The sequence below is a fragment of the Podarcis cretensis genome (genome assembly GCF_951804945.1).
Source record: "Podarcis cretensis genome assembly, chromosome: 5".
In the NCBI taxonomy this organism is placed as follows: domain Eukaryota; kingdom Metazoa; phylum Chordata; class Lepidosauria; order Squamata; family Lacertidae; genus Podarcis; species Podarcis cretensis.
The window spans coordinates 78,947,531-78,968,388 of NC_137174.1; the positions used below are offsets into that span (position 1 = coordinate 78,947,531).

The 20,858-nt window shown below is 41.9% G+C and overlaps 1 protein-coding gene across 26 annotated transcripts in view; it reads left to right on the forward strand.

The window, feature by feature from the left end:
- The window catches only part of MBNL1 (muscleblind like splicing regulator 1), a 172,974-nt gene extending 152,227 nt beyond the window's left edge, over positions 1–20,747 (forward strand). For 16 of the 26 annotated variants that reach the window (XM_079978085.1, XM_079978077.1, XM_079978078.1 and 13 more), the window contains 5 exons: positions 356–509; positions 4,553–4,588; positions 5,469–5,563; positions 12,678–12,752; positions 16,470–20,747. In XM_079978085.1, coding sequence (XP_079834211.1) covers positions 356–509; positions 4,553–4,588; positions 5,469–5,563; positions 12,678–12,734 — 342 coding nt within the window. In that variant the 3' untranslated portion in view covers positions 12,735–12,752; positions 16,470–20,747. The remainder of the gene's footprint in view (positions 1–355; positions 510–4,552; positions 4,589–5,468; positions 5,564–12,677; positions 12,753–16,469) is intronic. The other 10 variants (XM_079978079.1, XM_079978095.1, XM_079978080.1 and 7 more) reach the window with 2 other exon arrangements.
- Positions 20,748–20,858: the final 111 nt, after the last annotated feature.

Genomic DNA, 20,858 nt, shown 5'->3' on the forward strand with positions numbered 1-20,858 from the left:
TGCTGCCTCCTTACTAGAAACCTGAAGCTTTATATTGTAGAAATATGCTAGTGTATAGATCTCAAGCACTGTCACTACACAATGCCATATTTTGGAGGGCAAATATTCCTTACTTTAAATCTTCAGCTTTGCCCTTTCCTTGAATAGTAAAGTCCGCTCCGCTGCTTGCTTGCTCAAGGATATATATATATTTTAAAAAGATGGTGCCTGTTGGTTGTTCCTCCTACTGATTTTTCTATTTCTTTTCTCTCTTTTTCTCTCTCCCTGCTCCATCCCCACCCTCCCTTTTATTTTCTTCATTATTATTATTTTTTTTATAAAAAAACTGGGCTATCTTATACTCATCCTCCATTAGGGAATTCCTCAAGCTGTACTCCCCCCATTACCAAAGAGGCCTGCGCTTGAAAAAACCAATGGTGCCACCGCTGTCTTTAATACTGGTATCTTCCAATACCAGCAGGCTCTTGCAAACATGCAATTGCAACAGCATACAGCCTTCCTTCCACCAGGTAAGTGACGCAGCTTCCCTCTGCCCGCGCGGGAGCCAGGCACAAGCCAAGGTCACAGGAGGACTTCCCCATATCTTAGCAGACCTCGGAGGCTAAGGATTAGTTGCTAGCTAGAGAGCCAAGGAAAAGAGATCCCCGGAGGGTTGGCCCTTTGTGAGTAGGGAAGGAAGACAGTCTTGCTGCTAAACTGCAGATTCTGCATATGTTTGTCTTGAAAGCAAGGTGTCTGGGTGCTTTCTGGCCTAATGTGACAATCTGCATCTTCAAAGTGTGTGATCTTACGTTTCAAAAACAGCATTTGAAGTCTTTCCCCTTGTGCCTCTTTTGCCTAATCCTCCATTTCACCTCTCTTCAGCTGTTTGGTATGGTTCTTTTATATATATATATAAAATTGTTGTAAGACCCCTTTGCTCTAGACCGCGTAACAAATCATTCCTGTATGTCGTAACCGCCTTCTAAGGCCTATTATGGAAGACAAGACCCATTAACCTTTTAATTGTTTATTGGGGGGTGGGGAGAGACACAAACCTTTTGGAGCTTTGCCGTTGATTTTATCTTGAGCGAGACCAGCTATTATTATCCATTTCTATACCGCTTGATATTTTAAAGGGGGAAAATCTCAAAGCGGCTTACAACACATTGAAACATCAAATAAAACAATCCAGAATAAAACATTTGCTGAAGGAAGTCAAATTCAGAATGTAAATTCCACCACCACTTAGTCTGAAAGAAGACCCACCCGGGTGCTTTTGTGCTCCTAGAATTTATGTCCTGAGATCCCTAAGTCGGAACTAAACTGGAGGGTCCATTGGGAAGATCCCTGCCGGAAGGATGAGTGGCAAAATTGGGTTGCTTTGTCCATTCCCCCCCCCCCCCCAAAGGAGGGTGGCACTCTAACATGCCGTGGACTTGACTTCCACACTTATTTAAAGCCCGCTTTAAACATTACTGCGAAGTTGACCATTACATCCCACTTAAGGGTTGTTTGCCTCCTTGCACCCCTACATGCCAAGGAATAACCAGCGTTATTCCAGGCTTCTAAGTCACACAGGGTTCTAAGTTCCAGGGTTCCAGGAGCTACACAGGTAGTAAAGGCTCGCCACTGCAGATGTTTCATCCCTAAACACACGAGAGGATAGGAGGGGATCCCAGGAGCAGGACTAAACACATGGCCCCATAGCCCCTTTGTATTTTGTGTTGTCCCTTCATGCAAGTAACACGTGAGAAGGTGCTAAGATGTTCCCAGGGCCATCATTGACTTTTTGTAAAAAGTTGCCCAAGAGCGGGTGCTTTGGGCAAAACGCTGCACATAAAACTGATGATTACGTGTTCAGGTGAGGATGGCAAAGTCATACGTAATCTCTTTTAAAGGGTACCGAGTCCTTGCTAGACCCATTTCTGCTCCGCCTAAAATCAATGGCAAAAACTCGCTTAGGTTTCCATTGTGATTCCCAGTGCTTCAGCAGGAGTGAAACAATAACATTAGCTTCTGGGAAGATCTGGCCTGCTTGGTCTCTTACTGCATTTATTTAGATAAATATATGGAATGGTATGTTGGCACTATTTCACATGTCGTTGTGTGAAATGAACTGTTTCGTATCCTAATGAGAACATACCTCTTTGTGTGCTAAATTCTGCTAGAGAAATATTGAGGGACTCTAATGGGTTTCTTCCCCCATTTACTACTTTAAATCAAACTTTGTCTTGAGCTGGGGAAAAAGGAAGATAAAGTTTGAATTAGCAAGTTTTGAATTACACCTTGATTAGTGAATTAAACCTTTTGAAGTCAAGGTGATGAATGTAATAACAGGGTTGTTGTTTTTAATTACTGATAAACAAAGGGGTCCTACACAACTGTCTTTTTTTCATTCCTGCCAGTTTTTGCACCATAGGTTTTCATTGCTGCCTTATATTCATTTGCTGCAAACCCTGTGCAAGAATGTGTGTTGGTTTAAAATGTCAGTCTAAGATTAAAACCGAAAGCATGCGTAGTTAAATTTCAGGAAATAATTATAAAGAAAAGCAAATGCTTTTTTCATTACATATGTACAAGTAACTTAAATGTACAGATTATAGAACTAATAATATGTAGGTGAAAATGGCATAAAAATAACAACAATAATAATAATAATACAGATAATGCTGATGGTGTATAATATGTGCACATTATGCTTGTCAAAAGAAGAAGATAGGCCTCAATCTCAAGGGACAATTAAAGAATAAACACAAGGGAAGTGGAGGCAGAGGTGAGCCAGGAAACAATATGCCCTTTCAGTTGCAATAGATTCAGCCCAAAGCCCTTTGTTCATAGAAATATTCCTTCTGTGATTGCAAAGGCTTTGACCTCCAGTAACAAAAGAGGTGAAGCTTAATTTCTCCAATTCTGCCTTCCTTTTGCAGTCACTTGTACCACCTGTCAGAGTGGCCAAGGGGGTTCCCCCCAAAAAAAGCTGTGGAACAGTTTTCAGAGCCACAGAGCGAAGGGGTATTGGCCAAAATTTTATTCTCTCTTTCATTAGCAGGAACCAGGAGCGCTCTCTTCATCAGCAAAACTCCACTCACAGAAGATGTGTGTGTTTGCATGCACACAAGCAATGGAGAGAGGGTTATGTTGTCCTGCTAAGTTCAGGGAAAAGCAGCTAAGCTATATCCATCCCAAAAACCCCCAACTGGCCCATTTCACTGGCTAACCCTGTGTTGCATCCAGACTTACTTAAGCGGAATAAGTTCCCAGTGCTATCAGTGGGATTTAAGTCAAGACAAACTTGTCCCCTTCCTTTCCATAGGATCTTTGTTCAACTTAGTCTGGATCCAGCCCAATGCCTTCAAAATAGATTAGTACTAATAATGCCACAGAGTAGTGGCTCGTCATTTATAAAGTTTTTTTAGTAGTTAAAATTTCAAAAGCAACTTTGAATATCATAATTCATTTGTATTGTAGTGGTAATTGTATGCAACAGATACACGATAATTATATAATTTAAAACCAGTTTCCCAATAACTGTTGTAATTTCAGCACATGTTTATTCCCGCAGACTTCTTTAGTTGCAAAACCGCTAGGAAAAATCTGCAGAGGGCACTATAGTAACATCCAGGAGATTTCCCTTGCAGAAAGTATCAGCACATCTTCTGCTTACTAAGGGGGCAGTGAGAACAGTTGGCCTCCATCCTGACAGTGCTCTCTTCACACAGCCCCAGATGCAGAACCCACAATTAGTGTGGATCTCAGCAGCATAGAACACCTTTGTGTGTTTAGTTGTCCACACATAGATGCCATTAAGCTCGGATCACTCTTGAATCTGCATATATTGAACGGTACATTGCTCTCACAGGTGCATTTCCACTTGCAGACACCACACTAAATGTGCATCTGTTGAAGGGTGGGGGCAGTGCTACATGCAATTAAGGTGTGCATGTAGCCTCACATGTAGAGAATCACAGGGATGCAATGGCGCCCCTAAATTATCCTAAGATATCCTGCATGTGCCAGTATTTAGGGTGGCACCTGCTTGATACGCAGTGCTGCAAACTTTTGTAGTTCTGATTTAATATCTGAAATCAAGGCACTAGATCTCCGTACAAGTGAAAAGTATCACAATCCAATAATGTCCTGCAGGTTTTAAAACAAGAATAATAATTTAAGCCAATTTTCAGGGAAATTGGTTTGAGACCCAGCAGGCATTACGCACTTAGTAAGGAATGGATTAATTAAAATTGGTGATATTAAAAACCAACAACTCAAGCTTCTTCTCATGCTGTTAGAGCCTTCATTACCCTTACTGCCCTAGCTCATTTTAATCAAAATGCTAGCACACAGTTCAATCTGCTTTTTCTCCTGCCCTGCTCATGTCAGACTAGTTCTAATTGACCACCACCTTGCTGTTTGAGTTGACTGTGCTGATGGTTACATGCCACTGTTTCCCATAATAACCAATTTTTTCTTCTTTGTTCAAATGAGATTTTCCTAATTACACGTGTGATGGGTTGTTTTAATTCTTTTCCCTTTGCAAATCCACCTTCCTGTTGCAATGCATGATGGGCAGGCTCAATATTGTGCATGACACCCGCTACAAGTGTTGGTAGGTGCCAGCTTTGTTTCTTGATTATCTTTTTTTTTAAAAAAAAATCTGTTTAGCAGCTCACAGACTCTCAAAATCCACTGCTGGGTCTTTAACATGTAGCTATTGTGCCAATCCATTTCCCCTCCTCCTCCCCTTTCCCCTTGCACTAACAACTTGTCAATTAAATGCACTTGCTTCTATTTAATTGACTCAAAAATCCTAGAAGCCGTTTAGCAGACCAGGTGGCTGTGTGACACATCCCCCCTTGCCCTGTCTCCCCCCCCCCCACACACACACCGCCAACACACACACCCCATGCCACAATCTCCTTAGCAGCTCTGGTGGATTTTGACTGGACTCTGAGTTCCAGTTTTTTAGAAACTGTTGTGCGTCTTTCTTTCTTTTGAAAAGAAAAGGAAACATTCAGTTATATACTTCGTGCAAGTTAATCCAGAACTAGAATTTCAAGCCAGGAGATTATGAAATGTTAACCGTGGTAAAAAAATGGGGGGGAGGGAGAGACAGGTGGTGGCGGCGGAATATTTGTCGTGAGATGTTAAAGAAAGGGGGTTACGTCAAGTTTGTTGGTTGGCTATGAACTGAAATAATTGAGCTTGATTGTGTTGATTCCCGTAATTTGATGGTAACAAGCGTTTCTCCTCCTCTCTCCTCCTCCTCCTCTTTCATCTCTCTCCCTCCCCTCCTTCCTCGCTCTCCGGAATGTTGTCCCGCTTTTTGCTCTGCGATTGCATGTCACTTTGCTGGTGGTGATATCTCGTCCCCACGGCTTATCTGCTGATATAAATACCATACTCGACGATTCCGCCACCTGTTGCCATGGTTTCCCATACTGCTACACTCTCCTGTATGTTTGCTTATATGATTTTCCTCCCGAAAGTTCCCATGGTGCACGGCGGTACGCCCACCACTGTGTCTGCAGCAGCAACATCTGCCACAAGCGTCCCCTTCGCTACAGCAGCCACAGCCAACCAGGTTTGCTAATTTACAGCTTTGTTTCTTAAAACATAACTCAGAATCAGTGCTTTTCAGAAGCATGGGGTTTTGTCCGTCCCCCCCTTTCGTTCTGTTTCGTTTTTTGTTCGTTCGTACCTCTTGTTGGCCTACACATTTCCCTGAGATCCGCAGCATAGCTTAACTAGCCTTTTGCCCATGCTCAGAAAGGTTCTGCACCTCCATTTCCAGTACTAAAATATTAGACACAATCCCTCTCATGAATTACTCAGCATAGGAAGGACCCACTGCCTCCCCATCTGTTTTTAGAATAGCCAGAAAGCTTGGTAATAGAAGGAATTCAAGGCTACAGTACTTTGTTTTGTTGTACGTAGAATTTTACCAGCATTTGTTAAGTGATGGATTAGAGTCTGGATAGGACTCCAATTCCCGCTCACCCCAGCCAGCATGGCCGGTGATCAGGAATTCTGGGAGTTGGAGTCCAATGAAATCTAGAAGGCCACAGGTTCCCCCCCCCCCCCAATCCCTGGAATAAAGTATCAGGGACGGAGTAATGATAAAATCATTACTATTGATGGCTGGAATGTTCCGAAGCTATCAAATACTTAAGCCTCTATAACACTGCGGCTTTCTTTTCAATTTTCAAATCAGTCAGGGGATTGACAGCCATGTCCATTGCAACCCAGATTACATTTACTCTTAGAAATCTATCGCAATTGCCTCTCTGCCTGGACAGTATAATTACAACAAACAGAAACATGGTAACAAGCCAGTAAGTAATAAAACTATTGCGCTTCAAATATCAAACTTAGAATCGAATCTGACTCAAATTTAAGTATGTGATTTATCCATTTGCATGGCTCTTAATCCCACCATCAATTACACAGCCAGTGATTCAAATGTTTGCGCAGATGGTTGACAATTAAATAGACAATATTTCAGGGCAACGCAGCACACAGTTCATAGGTCATGAATGGTAGACCGTCAGCTTTTTGATTAAATCATTCTGTTTGCCACACAAGTGAGCAAAGCGCTGTTACACTCAGGTCCTGCTTTCAAGGCTTGCTATAGGCATCTGGTTGGCCAATGCGAGAGCAAAGATGCTGGACTTCTTGCATAGGCAAGGGTATTCTCTTGGGCCACAGAGCATGGTGTGCAATACAATCCTGCTAATCTTTTCTTGGAAAGAAGACCCGCAATATTCAGGGGGCTTACTCCCTAGTAAGTTTAGAATTGCAGCCCTGATATGCGCAGGACCCTACTGTTGTCCATGGATCAGCATAAATGCAGATGTCCTACTCTTTTGCCACTGCACCATCCATTGCTCCACAAGTTCTCAGCAGAAGAATTGGTTGCATTGATGGCGCTGCGTATATATTCCCATTATTTCTGTCCCCACCCCCCTTTTTTTGGCGAAATAACACATCTGTGAACATTTTCAGACACTGAAGGATCACCCTTTAAGACTAGAGTGTTTGAACATGAACCAGCTTTCACTTCCTTCCTAAATGCATTATTAGTTTGCATTGCACCTTGCATTGATAAATGCATTGCGTGGAAAGTGGGAAATTCAAGGCAGACCACATCGGTAGCTACGCTAGGACCTGAGCACTGGAGAATTTGTATAAAAGGATTTCTAGGGAATCATCATCAAGACAGGCCATAGCCTTTCCAAAACACTTGATGATGACCCATGAAACGCTGCTGGCCAGCATGCTCTGCCTTCCCCATGCCTGAACTTTACATGTGTAGAAAGAGTTACTTTTTCCATTCCTGGGGGAGCCTTCCCCTCATCTTCCAAAACGTGGGTTCAGCAACCCACCTGCTTAGACTGAGGCTCCCCTTAGCTTTGCACTGGATGCTGCTGAATAACTGAGAGATGAAAGCTTAGGAGCTGAAAGCAAGCATACCCTTGGGACTGCAGAAAACAGCTCATGCCTTAGTTGAAACTGAGCAGTTACAAAGACCGTAGGTGCTATGGCAACAGATTCATGCACATTTGCTAATGGTTCCTCTCCCACTCTCACCTGTGCAGCTTCACATTGGCTGTACAGTAGTACCTCATTTTGCTACCGGGATCCATTCTGGAGTCGCGGTCGCTGGCTGAAAAAGACGCTGGACAAAGTGCCACGTTTGTACATGCGCGCGGAGCAGTTTGTGCTTCTGCGCATGTGCGAGCGGCGAACCCGGAAGTAACCCGTTCCAGTACTTCCGGGTTTGCTGCGGACGTTCAGCGAAATGGGTGCTCACGAGGTGAACGCTAGACCACTGTATAGGAAAGCAGGATCTGATCAGCCCTGTTCAGACATTCTCAATCGAACAATTCCAATCTTAGGGGCAAAAGGAAGCTGTATATGCTTGTTAGACCCATTCGCCCTTGTTGCACTCCCGATGACCCACTCCTGCAGCCGCCCCATGCTAAATGTCTGTGATGAATGGGCTGTTTGTGTTGGTTTCTCGTGCAGCATAGACTGATCATGCAGGGTTCTCAATAGGATGCGGTGCAAGGTCCCTGCCGCAAACGTCTTCTGTCAAGCAAGACAGAGGCTGTCAGTCCAGTTAGAGCTCCCCTGATGTACCCCCTCCCCACGCACACAGTTGGCATTGCACGAAGGAGAATTAACGGAATAGGGATACGAAGTTCACAGAGCAGTACAAACGATAGGAAGCCAGTGTAAATTAGGTGTAAGTTATGCAGCTGTATCTTATCCGTAGTCCAGACTCCATTCAGGAGCAGGGCTACTGGCCTTCAAGAGGGGGAGCAAGCTTTTAAAATGGAGTTTAGACTTGGCAGTGTAACATCAGCTGGGTCCATATGGTCGTGTGACCCAATTGAGCAGAGTTTGGAATAGGGGCAAGTCTTCCCCTTGTCCCATCTCGTCTCTGCCACTCACCCCAAATGCCCCTTTTTGGGGGACTGGCTTAGCCAGGATGGAGCATTTTTCTCTCAAATATTGCTTGAAAGGCTGGCCATGAGCCTCTCGCAGATAGGGTACTGCTTATGCCAAAATTAAAAGTTCAGCATAAGTGGCTCACGGATACAGACTCTGCACAGGGCACCTCCTTGCGCATGTGCTCTGGAAATGGCAACTGTTGTTTCTGCTTTCTGTATGATGATCTCCAGCATACAGATGGGTGAGATGTCTTGCTTCCAACCTCATCAAGACTCCACACATTAATGTCAGTGAAAGAGGACTGGTGGGAAATTGCACCTCCGGTGTGTGCCCTTTCTGTTGGTTAAGGACCAAAAGGAAAACAGCAGCCACATTGGCACATTCCCAGACAGTATGTAAACTGAAACGCAATCACTCTTCAAAATTCACTTTTCTCTGAATTTTGCAATGCAGTGCTCCCATCAAGTATTGTGTACAGAAATGCATATACTAGGATGAAGCATGCATAAAAATACTTATATTCATGAAAATAGCACATGGAAATTCATTACAGTATGGAAAATATAAAAACATACAATATACAAAAACATGTATGTTAGGAGAGATTCGCACTAAAATGGTGGTGAATTTTCATGAGGATTTTTTTTAAAAAAAAAATTGCAAACTGATGTGGAAATGTGGAGAACTGAATCTAAAAAACTGGAAGTTATAGACTTGCCCATCCCTTATGGCCCATTCTGAAGGGCCCCCACAGGGCCCCACATGGGACTGTTGCCACAGCCTTTGCAGTGGCCCCAAATCCTAATATTATGATTGATTCATAAGCAACAAAACAAAGGACTGTATATCAGGAATCGCCCCCCCCCCCCGATTTAGTATGAATCGGTTGATAAACAGTTCAGCCACCTTTAAAAAAAATTATTTTTTTTAAAATGTCTTTTAGGATCATTAATGTAAAACCTTTGGCAAAATCCTCTTTCCCTCCCACAGATGATAATGTATTTTTAAAAGACACTGCCCACCCCCATGCATTTTCCAAGCCAGATTCTGTTTTCGTTGTGCAATCTGACCATTTCATGCGTATCTCTCTGGGTCTTCATAACGCACTGCAGCCAAGTTCCGCAGCCCAACCCTCAGTATATGCATATATGAGCCATATATGTATATAGTATGTAAGCATTGTTGACATAATGTAACGCCACCAGAAATAGCCCACCCACCCCCACCTCCCGCAATGTGCATGCATGCAGAAGTTGTTGTTTTTTTAAGAGAACTGGCCCCTCTGTCGTCACTTGCCAGTGCTCAAGGTCCTTGGTCTGTTTCAACAGCACTGCTCTTGAAGCTTCTACACAGCTGGGTGCAACATCCTTTCCTGCTGCCGTAGAAAACAAATGGTACGAGAAGCTCAATTACACTTGGCACATGTTTCCGTGCACACGCACAAAAAATGTGCTGTAGAAATGTATACAGTACACCTAAAGAACAAGTCTGTGGCTAGGGGGCAGTTAGTCATGTTTGGTGGGTGGGATGTGGGACTCAGTTACAAGATGTGCCACAGCTCTTCGTCTCCCATCTTCTGACCTGTCTGGTGGATATTATTATTATTATTATTATTGTTGAAGGAATGGGTTTCCCATTCTAAAATCTGACTGTGCAGTCAGTTTGAAACGGGCCCCAAAATCCCATTTTTCCTTCTCCAAGGGTGCATTAGCTAAAAACCATTAACTTGAGCTCTTGAGCAAATGTATAACAAGAACACAACTGTATAAATTATTATTATTATTATTAATTCAAATTATACACCGCCCTGTACCCGGAGGTCTCAGGGCGGTTCACAACAAGACCACAACATATAAAATCAAACCAAAAGCAGTTACCCAATAACTCCCCCCCCCCCCCCCGCAAAAGTCTAAAAGGGTGTTGGATGTCAATAAGATTGATCAAAGGCCTGGTTAAAAAGGAACATTTTTGCCTGGTGCCTAAAGGTATAGAATGAAGGCGTCAGGCGGACTTCCCTGGGGAGAGCATATATACTTGAATAACAGCCAACGGGAAGTTTATACACTGCAGACTTGAGGGAGTAGTTGAACAAAGTACAGTCATACCTTGGTCGCCGTATGCCTTGGTACTTGGACGTTTTGGCTCCGAAACATCGCAAAACTGGAAGGGAGAGTTCCATGTTTTGGAATCCGAACGGCTGACGCAGCTTCTGCGGCTTCCGATTGAGTACAGGAAGCTCCTGCAGCCAGTCGGAAGCCGCACCTTGGTTTTCGAACCGTTCCAGGAGTCGAACCGACTCCTGGAATGGATTGAATTTGACAACCAAGGTACCACTGTACCATAGTGCAGAACCTTGCATCTGGTGAGTAGGTCCTTCTTTATCCTTTCTGAGCCAATTCAGACTTCATTTTGAGGAAGGGACGTAGTTCTGTCTCAGGTTTAGTCCCAGAGGCCATCTTTTGGCATCTGAAGCCCTAGAAAGCCACTGCCTGCTAGTGTAGACAATACTTGGCTGAATGGTCCAATGGTCTGACTTGGGATAAGGCAGCTTCCTGCATTCCTAACTTTGAAGTTCAAAGAAACGCTCCTTTGTTCAGACCACATCTTGGGAAGGCCCAGGCCATTCATGGTTTGCACATTCTTATATTCAATGGCTATGGCCCCCAGCTTTTGCAGGATTCCCACTGCAAGCTGCAAAAGAGCAACGCCTCATCCCTTCAGTGAGACATTTTGCTGGTCAACAAAGAAGAAGGCCCAGTTATAATCACCAATCCATATCCCACCAAGTTGAGTTTGTTTTAATTGTTGCAACTATAGCTCAAAGTATTGATTTTTAGGGTGGGGGGAATACTCCCAGGTTATGCACCGTTTGAAGACTTTCTTTCAAATGGCAAAGAGAGAAAGAGAATAACTGTATATTACGGTGCAAAATGCTACGTTTCATAACAAAATACATCTAAAATATCACTCCAGGTAGCCTTACTTTCCATATTATGGAAAATTAGGCCCTCGTGGGAAAAATTTAATATGGATACTAACAATTCTATACTTTTAATCCACAATTGAAAGACACTTGACAGTGTGGTCCTAACCATGTCTACTCAGAAGTAAGTCCTGTTGAATTCATTGGGGCTTGCTCCTAGGTAAGTCAGGTTTGAATTGCAGCCTTATTTTTATAAATAACTTCCCCTGCATAAAGGCATCTGGGGCAATATTTATAAAATTTAAAGCAGCAATGCCATTAACAAAAATGATCCAGACAGTGTCAGCTGTAGTCAAAACAAAATATTAGCACCGGGCCATAATCAGTAAGTCAAAACAGTCCCTGCTACTCATCTGCCAGCAACAAAGGATTCTCTTTACTTGCTAGTAAACTACAGTTAGGTGGATCTGCATTGGAAAGGCATTTCCAAGGTGTGACACCAGAATAGAGATAGAGGGTTCTCTTTCTTGCTTTGCTAAGTTTGCTTGCCCAAAATGGAGTCTTTAGGAATCTGGGGAAGACATACTGCCCCCCACCCCCACCCCAGCTGGGAGAATAATATCTTGGGAATAAATCCAAGAACCTCATTAGGAGTTTATTCTTGGGATGATACTTAAATTGGATACGTGCCCCTCCCCACCAAATGTGTTTGTGTGTGTTTGTGTGTTTCAGTGCAAAGATGCAAACAAGTATATGATTCTTAGGTGCATGATTAGCTTATGTACTTGAGATTTTATCCCAGTTCAGTTCTGGAGTGGATATTCTGAGTGTTGAAGATTCCGGCTCTGCCTTCTGATATGCCTTTTGCTTGAATATCAGCGCAGCTTAACCAGAAAATGAAATGATTTGCAACAAAACAAAACAAATCTGGCTCAAAGTATCTTAAAATTGAGCGTGCAAAATGCATGGGCCGAAAGGTTGCCAAATTTTTCCACAGCGAGTTAGGCAAAGTCCCCCAAACCGTATAAATATGTGTAGGCCAACAAAAAGGACTTTTGAAATTATTGCACTGCATGAACTTTTAACTGTTAATTTTATCCTTCTTTCTAAACAATCAGTAATCATTACTAAACATTGGTTGATATACTACTTAACAGAACATTTTTATTTAAATTGATACCTGTGTTTTGGTTAACTTGCTGTTCCGATATAGAAGTCCACCATCTTTCACCTGAGCTGTTAGTAAAAAAATAATAATCTTGCATTCTTGTGGAAGGCATTATTCACAGGTTACATTCCTTTTCTTGTTCTTCAATAGATACCCATAATATCTGCCGAACATCTGACTAGCCACAAGTATGTTACACAGATGTAGACATATAATCATCAAACAGTAAGTTTCTCAAGTATGCTTTATATTGCATTTTGATAGTGCTATTCTGGATTTGCATTTTCTCCTCCCTGGAACATGAACCAAGGTAGCAGCCCAGTTTGGATGTAATACCCACAGCAGGCCGGAGAGCAGACTAAGCTAGGACTCCTCCGTGGTATCTGCAACACAGTCCTATGCATGCCTACTAAACCCAAATGAGTAAAATGTCAACCCAAGTAAATGAGAAGTGCTATGAGCATCTGCTTTATATCCAGAAAGTTCCAAGGTTCAATCTCCAAGTAGGGCTGGTGTAGTCAGTGCCAAACTGCATGGACTTGATGTAAGGCAGCTGGCTTCCCATTTTCCTAAATGTGCATAGGATTCCAGGTAATTTTTGTACTTGGAGGGAAAAAGTCTCACCTTCCCCTGATGCCCATACCCATGTAGTTTGAAGGGAAAGTCCAGTCACACTTTTTATCCTGTCATCTACTATACATGGGACGCAGGTGGCGCTGTGGGTTAAACCACAGAGCCTAGGACTTGCCGATCAGAAGGTTGGTGGTTCGAATCCCCGCGACAGGGTGAGCTCCTGTTGCTCGGTCCCTGCTCCTGCCAACCTAGCAGTTCAAAAGCACCTCAAAGTTCAAGTAGCTAAATAGGTACTGCTCCAGCGGGAAGGTAAATGGCGTTTCCGTGCGCTGCTCTGGTTCGCCAGAAGCGGCTTAGTCATGCTGGCCACATGACCCGGAAGCTGTACGCCGGCTCCCTCGGCCAATAACGCGAGATGAGCTCCGCAACCCCAGAGTCGGCCACGACTGGACCTAATGGTCAGGGGTCCCTTTACCTTTTACTATATACACAGGCTAGTTGTAAGTGGCATTTGAAAGTATCATTTAAAAAAAATGAATACAAATCCAAAATCCCATAAATAATACTCTGGATAATGTACTATGCCCTACTGTCAAACTACTAGATACGGAGACTGCAAAAGATTTAAGCTTTTGCGTGTATGCCCTAAAGGAACGTTGCATAAATTCCAGGTGGCGTGCAGGTGTCATTTTTAATGATTACATAAGGATGGCTAATGACTACATAAGGAAATGGCTGATATCAAGGAGCCTTTGATTTTTCTTTCACTGCCACAGATTCCTTCCGCCCCAAAGTCTCTGTAGGTATAAGCATCCAATCGGCAAGGTGGATCATGCAGCACATGATTGACTCTCAAGCTGTCATTCAATGCAGTTTAAACCTGCATGGTCCATAATAGCCGCAAGTCAAGTTGCCTCTGTCATCACACCAAAACAATCATGTCCTTTCAGTAGGTGCAGCCCTTAGTCTCCTTTTGTGTGAGACTCAGAACTGGGAATCATCAAGCTGATAGTCTCTCCCCTGCACAAATTACCAAATGATATTGAATTTGTGTGTGTGTTTTGTGACACCAGCTGTCAGGAGAGATCAGGCAAAGACCACAAACTCATCCACTTGCATAAATTAATCTTGAACTGCAGCTCCAGCTACTGAATGTCAGGTCTTTATAAGTTAACCTTCTGCTCTGTGAGAAAAGGTTTCACTTGACTACACCTGTCTGCTTGGAAGAGAGTTTTTCTTTCTTTCTGCACTTAATTTAAATTTGTGATTGGAGTGTTCAGTACTGGTTCTGCCTGACATCATGTCTTCATCCAACAAGACTATTTTTAAGTTGCCGGTAATAGCTCGTCTGCCATCTCCTCTCCCTGTTTCAAGGGCAACGCCTGCTGTGGAAATGAATGTCTCTTCAGAACTTTTCCCTCATCCTGCTTCAAGTTTTGCCTTGACATCAAATGTATTCACATGACAGCACTGTGAGGCCACTTTAACTGGCATGGATAATCCTGCAAGTTTTTCCGTGGCAGTGACCTCACAGAGCCACAGTTCCCACAACCTCAAAAAACTACACTTCTCAGCATTCTCCATGGCGATTAAAGTGCCATTCAAAGAAAGTTGGCCTTTCAAATGCAGGACACTTCGCTGTTAAGGCAGGCAGTGTGGTTACCACCTATAAATAAATAAAAGGCAAGAATTGCCACTCTTGGTAATGGCAGGAATTGTTCTGTACACTGTATCTTCCACAGCCACTTGGTTGTATTCTGAGGTCTGCAACTGCTATCCTTGCTCCTCTGGCCCAGAACTGTCATCCGGGGTCGATTTTGCAGCTCCAGTGACACAGCATGGCTCCTGATAGCCCTGCTTCTGTTTGTCACGTTCCTCCAGAGGTTTGTCTCCTGTAAGGGCGGCCTTCCTTCTCCCTAGGGGCACCCTGCTTGTGTCGCTGTTCCCAGACAGTCCACTCTGCTCTATAGAGAAACCCTCATCTTGCCCAGTAGTTCAAAGTCTGGATTGATGGACCTCAAGTTGCTGCGCCTTCTCTTCCAGCCAGTCAACCACCTTGCACTTGCTGCAGGCGTAGTTTCTCACATTCTCAGGCAGGAAGACCAATATGGCGCTGGTATTGCAGGTCGCTGTAGCAGCTCCCTCGCCGTCCATGTCTCTCGGTCCTTCATACACCGTGAGACAGCACTCCAAGCCCAAAAGCACTCTTGCAAACTCTCTCTATTTGCACTCTCCCTTTGGGCCCAGTTTGCATCACAGCTCAGAAGGATATTACCAGCTGGGTGGAGGCTGCCATTGTTGCTCCTCAGTCTGGCTATGGTTCAAACACCTAAGAACATAAGAAGAGCCCTACTGGATTGGCCAAAGGCTCATCTAGTCCAGCATCTTGTTCTCACACTGGCCAACCAGATGCCCAGGGGACCTGATAGCAGGACCTGATAGCAGCAGCTCTCTCCCCACTTGCGATTCTAGGCAACTGGTGCAAAAGAGGCATTCTCTTACAGAGAAGGGAGAGAGCAAAGGCGTTGTAGCTCATAGCCATTGATAGGTTTATCCTCCGTGAATTTTCTTCCTCTTTTTAAAGCCATCCAGGATAACTATGGGTGGAAAGGGGGGAAATGTGAGATAAAAAATGGCAAATAATAATTAGTACTAGTTATATCCTGGTTGGGAAGTGGGTGGCGCTGTGGGTTAAACCACAGAGCCTAGGGCTTGCCGATCAGAATGTCGGCGGTTCGAATCCCCACGATGGGGTGAGTTCCTGTTGCTTGATCCCTGCTCCTGCCAACCTAGCACGTTGAAAACACGTAAAAGTGCAAGTAGATAAATAGGTACTGCTCTGGTGGGAAAGTAAATGGTGTTTCCGTGCACTACTCTGGTTCGCCATAAGCGGCTTAGTCATGCTGGCCACATGACCCGCAAGCTGTACACCAGCTCCCTTGGCCAATAAAGCGAGATGAGCACCACAACCCCAGAGTCGGCCACGACTGGACCCAATAGTCAGGGGTCCCTTTACCTTTACCTATATCCTGTTTTGTGCTCTGGTGTTTAGCAAGTGCTGATGAGGATCAAAGCTAAATAAATTTAAAAGGGGGAAACTTTGCACATCACTTCCCATTTTAACTCAGCACAGATTTTGCAGTCAATGTTGATTTAAATGCTTCATTAAATAATTAGTAGCGTATGTCATACTTCAGTGCATTTGGATTAGAAGTGTTCAGGGGCTGTCATTGTCATATTTGAATAGCATCGAGGGTGGTGGTCGTGGTATTTCTTTCTTGCATGGAAGAAAAGTAGAGGGGGAAATAGCTGCAGGTGTCGAAGAAACGAAGGCGACCCCTTTCCCACCCTCTTCATTATTTTCCGCAGATCATATAAAAGAAAAGAGGACAGTGTGATTGAATGAAGAAACGGAACAGGTCATTAGCCATAATGTATATACCATCAGATAACAGCACCCAAATTCCCTCAGCAGTAAGACATCCACATATTGCATGTTAACAAGATGAAATGACAACTCGGAAATCCACTGCACACTGTTGCCTATATACTTTGTACATTGAATAGATATTTGTGCTGGGGTGATCATATTGTCTAAAGACTACAGCATTGTCTATCTTTTCTAGCACACAGGTAAAGCAGCGCATACACAGCAGAGGTATGCGCTGGCAGACTCCTTCCTACATAATCACGTACGTCATCTTGAAAAGACAGACTGTGATGTAGCCATAGATCTATTATGTATTGGTACGTCTGTAGACCAAGATATAATTTTTTAAGTAAGTTTATTTCTTTCAAGGTTTACAAAAAAAATAAAATAACGAAAGGTGCACCTTGTATTTAAAATTGCCATTATAGGAGAGAGCGTGCATGCACAGTATAATTTTTATTTTTCCTTTCGTTTTTTGCTTTTAAGAGTTAATATTTTTAAATGTAATAGATTGTAAGAAGTGGTAAAAAGAGGTATCTGACAGAGATGAATGTGCCAAGTATAAACCACAACTGTGTATATTTTTAAAGCACATCAATGGCTTTAAGTACCATGTTGTTAATGATGCTCATGAAGTGCCATAGACTGTAATCAAAGTAGAGTATTATTTCTGCAGTGTTACTTTTAAGAGCCACGTTTTTAATTTTGCTTGTTTTCCTAGTTGCTAATCAGTCAAAGGGCACCCCTTCTGTTTTAAACCAAAGCTGTCTCAGAAATGGCCAGTTTTACCTTAGTTAACAGTAGGCAGCACATTTTTAAAATAAGCAAAAACCAGTCTTAAACCCAGGTTATTCCTACACATACTGGATATATAAACCTATATAAATTATTATAATCCATAATAATAGTTATGCAAACTATACCATATAACAGACAATATACATTTTTTTTAAAAAAAAATCTTTTAAAAAAAGGGAAAAGCCATTTCTGAGACACTGTTTGCAAAACATTTGAGGAATTTTATTTCGCTTCGAATTTCTAACCTCTGTCAGAAGTCCAAGAGACTCTAAAAGTGTTGGAGGAGATGGGTTTTTGCTTTCTTCTCAAATGCATCACTTCAAAGTCACGCACTTCAAAAATAAAAATAGTGACTCTAATCATGAGAGAAGCACTGACATCAGATGCACGATTTTTTAAAAAAGAAACCAAAACAATGAGATAAATGGAGATGTTAATTAGAAATAGGTATCGGGTGGGTTAAATATTGGGATGAATTTTATATGTGATTTCTTCTGTTCAGATTTAACTGCTTATAGCCTTAGAAAGCCTTTACAAAAATGAAACAAAAAACATAGATGTGCATTCAAGTTTTCAAGAATGGATTCATCCAAAGGAAATCTTTTTTGTGGTTTGGATGTTGCAGCTAGTAAAGGATATATTTTGCTCTGTTCAGCAAAGCTAAAGGGTTGCTGAGGTGGGGGCCAGGTCACTGGTAGTTTATGGAATGGAAGAGGAGAGAGTTCAGTTCTAGAACTTTCCGTACTTCCAAGTTTACTTGCAGGTTTTTATGCTTGAGAGATGCTTTCTAGGAAAAAAAAAAGAATGATGTGTTGATTTTACTGATTGTACTGTACATCTATTAAAGCCTTAGATTATTACATTACGGGTTAAAACCCATACCAATGTAATTTCAATCGTGTTAAGAAAGTATAGGTGACTTCACATGTTATTGTAGTTTACTTACATTAGAGAATACTACTTGTTTTTTTTCCTTGTTAAAATAGTAGTTTTTATTTCTTACATTTATTAGATCATTTTCATTTTCTATTACCAGACGAATGCCATTTCAGTTTATAGAATTTTGTTTTATTAGATTTTAACTAATGAATTTTTCAAAATATGGAAAAAATTTAAAAAGTTTTTTTTTCTTCTTCATAGCATATGCAGTTTTGAATTTACATGTAGTGTCATGAATATTCGTATTATTGTTAACTAAATGATTTATATTTTACTGATTTAATATTACAATGTAAGAATATCAGTCATTGTTAGTTCTTGTCTAGTTTTCATTAAAAGAACAAAGACCTTTTATATGGATATCTTATATAATCATTGCTAAGTAAGAAGTTAAGTTGTTGCTATTGCAACGATCCTGGCAGACAACTGAGTAATATTTTGATGATTTATTTTGTTTGTAATTAATTATAAAAGAAAAAATCTAGTTCCTAGATATCAGAATAAAAAATTTATTTTCTACTGTATCCATTTCAAATGTTAAAATATTGTTTAAATATTTTTTTGAAATCCCTGAATATCAGGCCTTGTTATAAATAAGCTGCATAATCAATAGATCAAGGGACTTTTTGTTGATAATCCAAATACTCAAAAGTTTACGTATAACAAGAATTATAATATGTATGAGTGCGTGTGCAAACTCTTGAGGGTTGATTATGCTGCAATTTAGCATGTGGGAAAGTATAGAGAGGAAGGTTGACCTTTTGCACTTCTGTATATAGTCAAAAAAAAAAAGAGAGAAACCTGTATAATAGTAAGATCTTATTTTGAATAAAAATGTCTATAAATACAAGGAGTTTTGTTAAGGCTAATTAAAAAATAAAAAAAGACAGGCTGAACAAAATTGCTTGCAAAAAAGTGGCACAGAGTTAGCACTCCAAACCCCATGGGGAAAAAAGTTGCTTTGCTTTATGTGAACAGCTTCTAGTTTGCCAGGATTCTTTCTGCTGGAAAGATTGGCCCTCGTTCCCAGTTCTCGTGACTAAGGACCCTTCTGCACTGTACAATTAAAGCCCTATTGAACCACAGTCGTACCTTGGAATCCGTTCCAGAAGTCCGCTCGACTTCCAAAACATCTGGAAACCAAGGCGTGGCTTCCGATTGGCTGCAGGAAGCTCCTGCAGCCTATCGGAAACACCATCGGAACGTTTGGGTTCCAAAGAATGTTTGTGAACTGGAACTATCACTTCCGGGTTTGCGGCGTTTGGGAGCCAAAATGTCCGCGTACCAAGGCGTTCGGGATCCAATGTATGACTGTGCTCTAGACAGCCATGGCTTCCGCTGAAAATTCCTGGGAGTTGTAGTCTGTTAAGGCTGCTGAGAGTTGCTAGAAGACCATTTCTCCCCTTGCAGAACTACAATTCCCAGAGTTCCTTGAGAAGAGGGATTGGTTTCAAACGCCATTGGGAATCTGTGAGGGGAGCAGGGGTCTTCTAACTACTCCTAGCACCCGTACGAGACTACAGTTCCCAAGATCCTTTGGGGCAAGCCACGGCGGTTTAAAGTGACATTGTGCTTTGAACATATAGAGCAGTTGGGGCCTTTTTTAAAAAAATAAAAAGCTGCACTGGTCCAAATCTGCCTGAAGATCATTACTAAATAAATAAAAAATATTTTTTTAGAAAACAAAATTTCAAACAAACAGGTACTTCAAACCATTAAAGGGAAATCATGGATCAGATATGTCGTACATTACTCAAGACAACTACTGCATGTTTAAAGTATCAAAGAGAGAGAGAGAAAGAGAAAGAAAATATATATAGATATAGATATATATAAAAGATATATATTCTATTCAAAACAGTTTCTGACAAATTTCAGTAGTTTTATTATTCACACACCGACACACAGAAATAAACACACACACACACACACAAACAGAAACCGATATTGACTTTCACATGCTCACAGAAATGTTTTAAAAAAAACTCGTCAACAGGCAAACCAAAACAAAACATCATAGCTGTAGTTGTTATGTAATTATTTTTATTGCTGTAGTGATCCTGTTCTTTTAGCAGGTGGAAAGAAAAAAAAAAAAAACACCTTATCAAAATTAACCATTTCTAACCTAAAGCACTTGAGAAACCGTGTAATATATACGAAGCCAAAGTTAAGGGGCCGGGGTGGGGGGTTTGGGGAGAAAACGATTGGATTGCATTCTCTCTGGTAATAATTCACACCGATGAATTAGGACACGTTGCACTTCCTGGCAACCCCTGCAACTTTCATCTGCTGAAAGGACAGGTGTGCTTGGTTTTTTACTATTATGTAATCACAGACTTAAATTTGCTTGGTAGTTGCTCCAAATTATGTACTCTGTCCTGGGCCGCAATTTGTTTTTATGCTTATTTTATTATTACTGCTATAGTTGACCTAGCTGTATGGAGAAAAAAAATAAATAAAGTTAAATTGCCCTAATAAAACTTCTCTTTTGTAGTATCTTCTTTGCTGTTTTTAAGCTGGAGGGTGATGTGGCGTCCTCTGTCGGTGCCCTCTTGGTATTTATGCTGCCCTCAGAAGTTTCGGGTTGCCAA